This window comes from Choristoneura fumiferana, chromosome 25 (genome assembly GCF_025370935.1).
Source record: "Choristoneura fumiferana chromosome 25, NRCan_CFum_1, whole genome shotgun sequence".
Classification (NCBI taxonomy): domain Eukaryota; kingdom Metazoa; phylum Arthropoda; class Insecta; order Lepidoptera; family Tortricidae; genus Choristoneura; species Choristoneura fumiferana.
The window spans coordinates 2185034-2195250 of NC_133496.1; the positions used below are offsets into that span (position 1 = coordinate 2185034).

The window sequence follows — 10217 nt, forward strand, 5'->3', positions numbered from 1 at the left end:
ATTACTGTAAGTTATTCAATAGAGTTCTAGACTACTAGACGATTTCTATTTAGTTTTTGTTTAAAGTCAGGCATATTAGGCAGCCGGGTTTTTGTTTTATTTTTATTTCGTACTTTTTTTGCTGTTTCCGGGAATGGCAGCTAAAGTGTTGGACATTTTTAAAATATTTGAACGAGCTAATTATTGGCTTTCATTTGATACCCATATTGTTACAATGAAAAAATTACGAATTTATTGTTTGTTGCTCTGTGTCCTCATATTTTGAAAACCGCCAAGTGCTTTCAGCTATAGACAGACAGACCCAAACAAATAGACATTCATACATTATGCTAGAATAGTATAACCCTCCTTCGAGTACAACAAATATATTCGTAATATTACAAGAGATACTTTCTCTCCACGTAAATGCTGCTATTTAGCGACAGTATTAGGGAGAGATGATTTATCTTTACTTCCTTATCTTATTAATAGTAATATTATAAATACGAAAGTAGCTCTGTCTGTGTGTCTATTACCTCTTCATGCTTAAGCCGCTCATCCGATTTAGATGAAGGTTGGTATACAGATAGTTTGAGAATCCAAGAAGATATACATATATTATTGCATAGTTCCCTCGGAATTGCACGAATTATATGCAGACTGAACCGCGAGCAAAAGCTAATCCTACTAATGTTTATGTGTGTGTGTGTGTGTGTGTGTGTGTGCGTTACTCCTTCTCGTTAAAACGGCTTAACGGATTTGGTTGAAATTTGGTATGTAGGTCTACTTAGCTGCACGTCTGAAATAACATAGACTACTTTTTATCCCGATATTCCCACGGGATAGGGTAAAATCTTGAAATTTCAAATGCTGGCTTAGTCTTGAAATGTTGGAGAGTTGTTCTTAACACAACCTCAGTGAAGACCACGTTATAAATTTTGGGGGATCCCAGGGGAATTTTAATTGTATAAGATCGAATAGTTTACGCATGCAAAGCTGCGGGTAAACTCTAGTACTTAATAATTAATTGCCTAGATTTAGACACTTATTAAGGATAGGTAAAGTTTACAAGCATAGCGTGTTTTGGACTATATTTCTCTGTGACACGAAACCGCGCAATTACCTTACTTATCATAGTGATTTGTATGATTCGTGCCATTTTCTGACAGCTAAGTTACATTATGAATGTCAATATTATTTAATATAGTAGTAAATAAAGGTGAAAGTGTACGAGTATAATCTCTGAACCGTAAAACGGGGTTACTTTATTAAATTTTGGGGCAACTTTGATAGATTAATGGTTATTAAAACGCAAATATTCATAGCTCGATTGAGCGAATGAAGTTTAGTGATTTGTGAAGGTAGGTATTTCACTGCCACAGATGGTCTAAAAAAATAGGGACATGGCGTAAAAGTGTTTTCCAAAGTAGCTCCTGCATTTTAAACTAACCCCATTTTACGTAATCTCAGATTATAGATAGAAATATCTGTGCATCTCGTTTACTTAAATGCAGAGCTCTTAGGCGTTGCCCACACACGAGTAGATAAATAATGTGAAGAATATAATAATATATTTTAGTGGTTTTCTTGAAATCTGAAATTGTGTCGGTTTTCACTTGTTAAAAATTCAGATCTATTGTCAAGAAGACATTAATATCTAAGGCGTATTATAAAGTTAATGATTATATCATGGACAGGGATATTTGGAAATAATTCCGATCCGCATTAGCGATCCCCTCAAATAGCGAACCTACTTTGTTAAAAATAAATTTGTGTTAAATACTTGATAAATAATATAATCTTGTTTAAAATATATATATATACCCTCGTTGAGTTTCTTGCCAGATTCTTCTCAACAGAGGTTTTTCCGAATCGGTGGTAGATTTTTTTTGACATTCATAAGTGCTTGTTATAGCCTAAATTGAATAAAGATATTTTGATTTTGACTTTGAATGCATTTTTTTTTTGATGTACCTATGATGGTCCCAAAAGATCATTTTTTTTTTCCCTTCTCTGATTATTGTATCCTCTCACTAAGTAAACTAAAAAATGAAACAGTATTTAATAGGTCTTATTTAGCACCTCTATGATCCTCAATAAATACATACTATAGCTACGAAATTTAACTTTTTAGCTACATTGGTTTAGGCTGTGGGTTGACTGTTTGCATTTAATTTTATTAATTGTTCTTTAACTCAAAAGCAAAAAATCCTTGTACCGTTTTTTTTTAGTCGCTATTACTTTTAGTCGCATTTCACCTCGATCGTGTATTAGTATATTTTTAGTGCAAACATCAATTAACGCGTCAAATTAATTAGAGTCCCAAGCAAATATCGATCGTGGCGAAATGCGTCTAGGCACAGAATAAGTAACAGTACAAGTATATATATACAAATAGTGGTCTAGGGTAAAATCCGGTGGTAGATTTTTTTTGACATTCATAAGTGCTTGTTATATGCCTAATTGAATCAAGATACGACTTGCTTTGAAACAAAAATTGCGTCTAATATAAAAAGCCACGCGAAAAATTGCGTACAGTACAAGATTCTATTGAAATTTTGTAGTTCCAGGTAAAATGCTATTCGGTGAATCGCTACAAGAGATTTAGGTATGCCTTTGAGGTAAAAGACTAACAAATGACTGGTTTGTCCGTCATTCAGATCACGTTATTCGTTATAGTTTTAGTTTTTCCGCTATTTCATCATCATCTTTTTATTCTCAAGTTTGTCTTTCTATGTTACAGAATGAACAGCAAACCAGCTTCAGCAATCCACCAAAGGGCACGCGGCCCATGCCCGCCACGCCCTCCCTCCCTATGCCGCAGGGGGTCGATAGTAATTCTAATAATAGGTAACATCTAAGACCCTAAGATCATTACTAGAGGTCGGCTTACCCCTAGTCGTACAACGCAGCACCGCTTTCTAAAACAGCACTTATTTTCAACAACATAGTGTACAATAGTAATTTTAATAGTTGTGACCCCTAGATCCTAACTTGAGGTCTAACCTAGGCTTATCTTACCCTATTCTTCCTTTACCTATTCGATACAGCGCCATCTGTAGTTCATCTGCTGAACTAATAGCTTGATAATTAATAAAAATGATCGATGCCCATTGACATCCATGCACCTGAGTAGTTAAAGAATAAAACACAAAATGTGGTGGCGCTAGTATCGCGCATCAATATAAATAAGGTTTTTAAGTTTGTTTGTCACTGTTCCATTGCAATCGACTTCGAAGTAAAAACTCCAAAAAAACTCCAACCGATCTCTCGTTTTGGGCACCCAATTTTGCATTTCCTTAACCTAACCTGTTCTGCTCACCCGTAATCGCAGAACTTAACATCACCGCTTTTCTAATGCAACACTAGCTTACAATTCCACAGGGGTTCGGTAGTAATTTTAACAATCGGTAAGCAACACTTACTCTGGTCTTAAGACCGTTTAAGTATAATTACAGTTAACGCAAAATGTCACTGCACGCGGGGCAATAAGTGGGAGCACAGCTGAGCATATCGCCCCCTCACTCGCACTTAGGGGTCTTATGGCAACGCGTAGTGAAGCACAACGCGCGTATCGATATTTTATCGATAAATCTTGTCGCGCTTGGTGAATATTCACACCAACAGTTTTAATGTTGTTGTGAAAAAAGTCTCCATGATATTGATTATTCAAACTTCAAACAGCGAATGGAAGGCAATAAATAATGACTCAGTATTTAAATACTACCCACATTGTTGTAATTAAATAACACCACATACCCAGTGTTTCGAAATTACCCTCATTAAACAAACAAATAATAAAAAGTGACCGCTTTTTCTTGAACATCTTCTATTTGTTTTGAAGCGCCTACATTAGGTACATTCAGCGACATTCTGCGTCAAGTATAGATATGTGTTTATCCTTAGCCATACGAATTTCCGCACAGTATTTAGCGGCTATAAAGCTGAGTTTAGACTTGCAAGAAAAATCTTGCAGGTTGCATTACATTGCGGCTCTCGATTGACCACTACAAACTCGCAATGTAATGGAACTTGCACGATTTTTCTTGCAAGTCTAAACTCGGCTTTACAATGTCGCAGGGGTTCGATAGTAATTCCAATAAAAGGTAACATCTAAGACCCCTAGACCATTACTAGTTGTCGGCTTACCCCTAGACGTACAACACAGCACCGCTTTCTAAAACAGCACTTACTTTCAACAACGTAGTGTACAATATTAATATTAATAATAATACTTGTGCCCCTAGACCTTAACTTGAGGCCTATTCACCCCTAATTGTAGAACTGAACATCACCGCTTTTTTAATGCAACACTAAATCACAATTGAACATAAACTTGTTTATATATTACATACAAGACAGGCTTTCTTAAGTTTCTTCCTTATATAATGTATTTGTCTGTGTTTGTATTATATGTAATAAAATGTTTAAACTATGTGTTTATTTTACATAAAACACATGAAATTAACACATAACAAGAGAAACAGAGCTACAAAAGCGCATTTATCCCTTAAAAAGATCTCTGTTCAGTTCCCAGCGCTGGTCTTATTTTTCTGGTTTTTCTATGCATCTATAATATTTCAGTTTGTATTTTCGATATGGGTTTTACGGGATGACCGTAAAAGTAACAAAAAATTTGGAATTTAAATAAAAAATACAAAAAGTTTCCAAAAAACAATCTTAACCATATTTTTGTTGAATATGTCAATCTTTCTCTCTTTTAAAAGGTTGAAAATCTCACTTGGAACCTTTTTCCAGGGTAAGTCAGATATCTACGATAGAAACGCAGCAGGTCCAAATTCCGACGGTCACCTGTGACCTCGCCAGCGACATCTCCACGAGCGAGGCGGGGGACACGATGCCACCTGCTGAGGAGAGGAAAGACACGCTAAAGGTATGAATGAACGATCTAAAATAATTTCTTTGCTCACCCGCGACCTTGTGACAGCTATGTTTATGCAAGATATGCGTGTTCATGCAGTTACTCTACCTCCATTGTAAGAACACTTACAAATCACACAAACCCATCTATCACCACCACCACACTACACTGACGCGTTTCGAACTCAAACAGAGCTCATCTTCAGAGCAACACAACCGTACACCATGCTATAATTGTATGAGACAGATAGCCGTGATGCCGTCTCTGTTTGTCTTGTTCGAATAAACAGTGATAACTAATAATTCATATTATGATAAAATGAGACTTAAGTACAAGGTTATACAATGAATCATACAACACAATGTCCTCTGACGTACAGTAGATCAATCCCAAGAATCCATTCAGCTACTGGCTATTTTCAGCTGCAGCTCCAGCAGCTGCCTACCCGGAAATTGACCTATTGCATGCCATAGACCCAAGCCCTTTCATTTTGAGAGGAGACTTGTGCCCTGCATTGGGACATATAAAGGCTGGGATGATGATGATGATGATGATGATGCTATTGACAATGTGACTCAAAGTATATGGCTATTGGATTGATATGCGATCTTACCCAATTGTTATTTAAGTCTTAAGAAACTAAAATCAAGTTAAAAGGCAAGGACCTGTTTCTTTGGCCCTAAATACGGCTCAAGCAAAAAAAAAAGTTTAAGACGCCAGAGTGGAAACTCCTTAACCCTCCACCTACCTTGTTACAGGTGGTAACATCGGCACAGGTGACCCGGAACCCCCTCGCCACCTGCCAGCTCCGAGCCGCCGTCCTACCCGAGAACGGTGAGACGCGGGAACGCTGCCGAGCACCCAGCGTTGCCATCGACACCGATATGGTCTCTGAATTCGACCCTTCCTCCTCAGATTCCGGCGTGGTCTCCCGCTGTGCCGTCGTCAAACCCCTCAAACTCCGCATATGCCAACCCATCTTCGGCAAGAAAGCTGAGAGCTCGAGGAGGCAAGAGAAAAAACAAACGAAGAGCGAATGCGAGCCAGCGCTACCGAAACCGCATAAACCGCGCGATCCCGAAAGAGAGAAGAGAAGATTAGCTAGGAAGAAGGAGAAGCGAGCGACGTTGATATTAGGGTTAATCATGGGGAGTTTTATTGCGTGCTGGCTGCCTTTCTTCTTCTTGTATATTCTCAAAGCGGCGTGTAGGTTTTGCGTTATACCTGGAAGTGCATTTGCGATTGCCTTCTGGTTGGGGTATATGAACTCTGTCTTAAATCCTGTTATATATACGATATTTAACAAGGATTTCAGAAGAGCGTTCCGGAGGATATTGTTTAAGTGATGTTTGGCTTACCTGTGCTGCTACAGATGCGTCACGAATCGCATCATGTTGGCCCAACAGCGAGCGGCACCAGGCCTTTACAATGTACGATAGATTTGCCAACGAACATTCTCGAATACAGTCGGTCTCATGTGATATTGATGTGACAGTGAGTTGTGCTGTGGATTTGTGCTCTTGGGTTTCAATTTTTGATAGGTATGTTGCCTCAGACACAGGGTATTTATCTCAACATGGATCTGAAAATATTTCACCCAGTAAAATTTTAAAAATTCTAATGTATACGTATACTAAGTTTCAAAACGGCTGAAAAGTTGGGAATTCGGACATATTTATTTTCTTTGCGTGCTCTGTTACCAGTTAGCCAATTTTAAAAAAGTTTTTTTAGCTATAAGACGGCAATTGTATAAAATTGATTTAAATATTTAAAAAAACATAAATGTGTATTGTATTGAAATGAAAGACCACAAAACGCAGTACGACGTCGTAAATAGACAATTGTATACAAAATAACATTATCATAGTAAGTCTTAGGCCAGCTTATTATTAGGCTTTATCATAGTATGGTTACTTCATGTTTAAAAAAACAATTAAATATATGATCGAAAATACATTACAAAACATATTCATTGAAACATGAAGTGATTTCAACATGTTTTATTTGCTGTAATATAAGTGTAAAAATACAATTTAGTAGTGATTTTTAAACGTAGTGAAAACCATAGGGCGTTATTCTAAAATTTTCTACTAGACCTGTTTTATTTTAGCTTAGACAGAAGGAATCAAACGGTGTCATTTGTAACAGTTCCAAATAAAAATTGTATTTAATTATACTGTGACGCAAACATGTATTTTTTAAATGTGATAAATTTTCGTTAAATGATATAGTTTATTGCCGGATAATGCATTTAATTGTGCTTCTGGTAAAACATTAATTAAATAATAGTATAAAAATATGATGACCATAAAAATAAATATATTCAATATCGTTTGCATAAATTAATTGTTACTATAACAACACTGAGATCGGAAAAGAACTATTTCCAGAAATCTAAATTAATCGCTTTTGTTCGCGTAAGTACTTATTTTTACTAAATAAACTTAAATGTAACGTAAAGCTACTTTCTAATTTTATATTTTAGTAATAAAAATAAATACTTTTTTTTATTCGTACCTACATAATTAACCATCATACATTTCAAGTTTTCAAGTTCATAATAATGCTTGGTAACAAAAAAACTATGATATTTTATCTAAGCTATAACACATTTTAAATTAAAATACGTTTTGTAGAGAATTTTTGAATAGCGCCAATAGAGTTTGTATAGACGAACTATAATACTGCAAACACTAAAGGATTTGATTATACTTGTAACCTAAATATTCCTTACACACTGTAAAATATAATGAAGGAATTAAAATAGCTTTAAAGTTCATAAAAGATACATTTTAAAGGTAAACTTAGCTTGCATTCTAAAAAAATTTCAGCGCAAGGGATTCCTTTGTACCTTTTTTTAGAGAGTATTGATTCTTTTTTATAAAATTTTGCCAATCAACTTACAGCAATCTAAAGATAATAACGATATTAGAAAAATATATTTTTGTCCTGATGAAAACTATAATCGACGGTTAAAAGGCTATTTGATTCAAGCGCTGTTTTGAAAACTTTACAGGAAAGCGTTTTAAAGATTTGAAAAAATCATTGTTCCCAAAATACGTAATAAAAATTTAAGAGTGATCCCAATCATAAAGCGGCGTATTTTTTGCTAATTTTTGATACATATAAAACAAATAAAATTTGTTTTTTTACGAAGTTAGATGTAACTTGAGCCATTTTGCAAAATTCTCTGATCACAGCAGAAAGATCTAAGTGCACGATGGCGATTTATATGTTCAAAGCAAAATAGTTTAAGTTTATGTACACTTCTTTAATAGATCAAGGATAAATGATTGAAATCACTCACCAAGTAGAAACTGTTCATGGACAAATGATTTATAACGCCCACTACAACTGTAAGCTGACCTAGTAAAAATGATTCAAATTAAAATATAATTCATTAATTTAATCTCAAATACCTACCCGTGTTGATTTGTGTTCATTTGCATGTAATTTAAACGCCATTTTTTATTGCTAGGTGAAAGAATAAACCCATTTAAGTACGATATTTAGTATAAATATAAAGGACTCAAGCGACTTAAAGACTAAAAAGTGGTCAAGGAAAATTAGCACAAGTCAAATTGTTTCATATGCTAGTTCAGATAAGATTGATTAAAGTGAGAAAAATATTGTTGAAATGTTCAAGGCAAAATGATTTAAGTTACATGCATTAAAAATTCTGGTTAAAGCAAAATGAATTAACATCTTATGTTTAATTTTATGATCAAGTAAAAACAATTAAAATGTCGATGCCATTTGTTTCCATCCGACAATAAATGGCTTAAGTTACAAATAGTGAAAAAAAATGTTTTTTTTTAATCCATATACATGCTCTGAAAATAACAACCAAATTCGCTACACTTGAATCCCCGTAAACCGGAATGATACCCAAATTTTCGATGGAGCCAAGCGCCAAAAAAGTGCTCAGATTTACCTCAAACCCGGCTCAAACGACGCGGAAAAATTCGCTGATTCCAATGATGTATATAACTCAATATCGGCCAAAATTTAACCGTCGATATTACATTAACAGTCTTAGCTCAAAGGCATACCCTTGCGGTACACATGCGCTTAAACATGTACAAAGTAGCAGTATTTTGTAATCTTGTTTGCTATTAAAGACCTAAGATTCATTAAATTCAACATACGTATATATTACACACATTACCCAGATAAAATTGTTATTTCACATGGGATTGATTCATACAAGCACACTCATACGCTTAATACAAAACTATTAAACTAAAAAGTGTAATTGAATGCATATAAACCATTTTCATAATTCATGTTTTTCATTTAAACTTTAGAAATACTTTTGATTCAATGGTTCTCAACTAGTTGTCCGAGAAACTTTTTAGCTTATTTCTGCACTATTCATAGGCAGGTTTAATAACTGTTACACTTTTACACGATGTCAAAATTGTAATGATATGTTTAATAAATATCTGTACTTTATTTACTCTTCCTTGTTCAATTTTACATTTTAATATCGAAAAATGGTGATTATCTTACAAAATCCATCTCGTGACGAATCCATGGATCTTGTGATAAAGATAAAATATCATAATTTTTCATTATTTACATCAATCATCAAGAAAGAAATAAAATATCAGTCACTATAATTTAATCAGTCTTTTGCGACTTAAAAAAACACAACGCACATAAAGGTTGAAAACCATTGGTAATATCTTATTAAACGCTTGTTTTTTTTTAAATCATCAATCTTTTTATCGTATTCTTCTAACTTAAATGTTTTATTTGTTTTTAAGAGCCTGTCCAGACGGAGCGTTTTGCGCGCGAAGGCACTCTCGCGCTTTTTGATATTGCGTCCAGATACCGCGTTTTATGCACGTTTTTACGCGCTCCATTTAGAACCAAAACTCGCCTCGCGCGGCGCTCGCGCGTAAAAAGTCCGGCCGCGTTGCACGCGTTACGCGCGAGAGCGCGCGAGAGCATCTGGGACGGGGTGTATGTAGCTCTAGTACCTCGGGATCGCGTGAGTGTCTACGCGCGAATGCCCTCGCGCGCATAACTCTCCGTCTGGACAGGTTCTAAAACTTTTGTGTCGTCACAGGAATAGTTTAAAAGTGACCAAATTCACTTAGTATTTGTCATTGTGAATTGTTATATTTTTTACTACAATTTTAAATTCTTTACTTTTATATGTTCCACATAACTGAATTTTCATACATCAATACCAAAATATTAAAACCACATTAAAACTGAAAAATAAATAAAACATTGTAAAGAAATGGTGTTAAAGGTAGGATTAAGTATTTTGTGCGCGTATTTTTTTATGTATTAAACACATTACTTTTTAAAAGTAAATAAATACCTCACTTTTTGTCAACACAAT

General features: G+C 34.9%; 1 protein-coding gene across 1 annotated transcript in view; it reads left to right on the forward strand.

Annotated features, from left to right (window-relative positions):
* The window catches only part of LOC141442535 (alpha-2B adrenergic receptor-like), a 60612-nt gene extending 53253 nt beyond the window's left edge, over positions 1-7359 (forward strand). The window contains exons 3-6 of the mRNA XM_074107555.1: positions 2723-2829; positions 4738-4873; positions 5620-5695; positions 5777-7359. Coding sequence (XP_073963656.1) covers positions 2723-2829; positions 4738-4873; positions 5620-5695; positions 5777-6207 — 750 coding nt within the window. The 3' untranslated portion in view covers positions 6208-7359. The remainder of the gene's footprint in view (positions 1-2722; positions 2830-4737; positions 4874-5619; positions 5696-5776) is intronic.
* The last annotated feature ends 2858 nt before the right edge of the window (positions 7360-10217 follow it).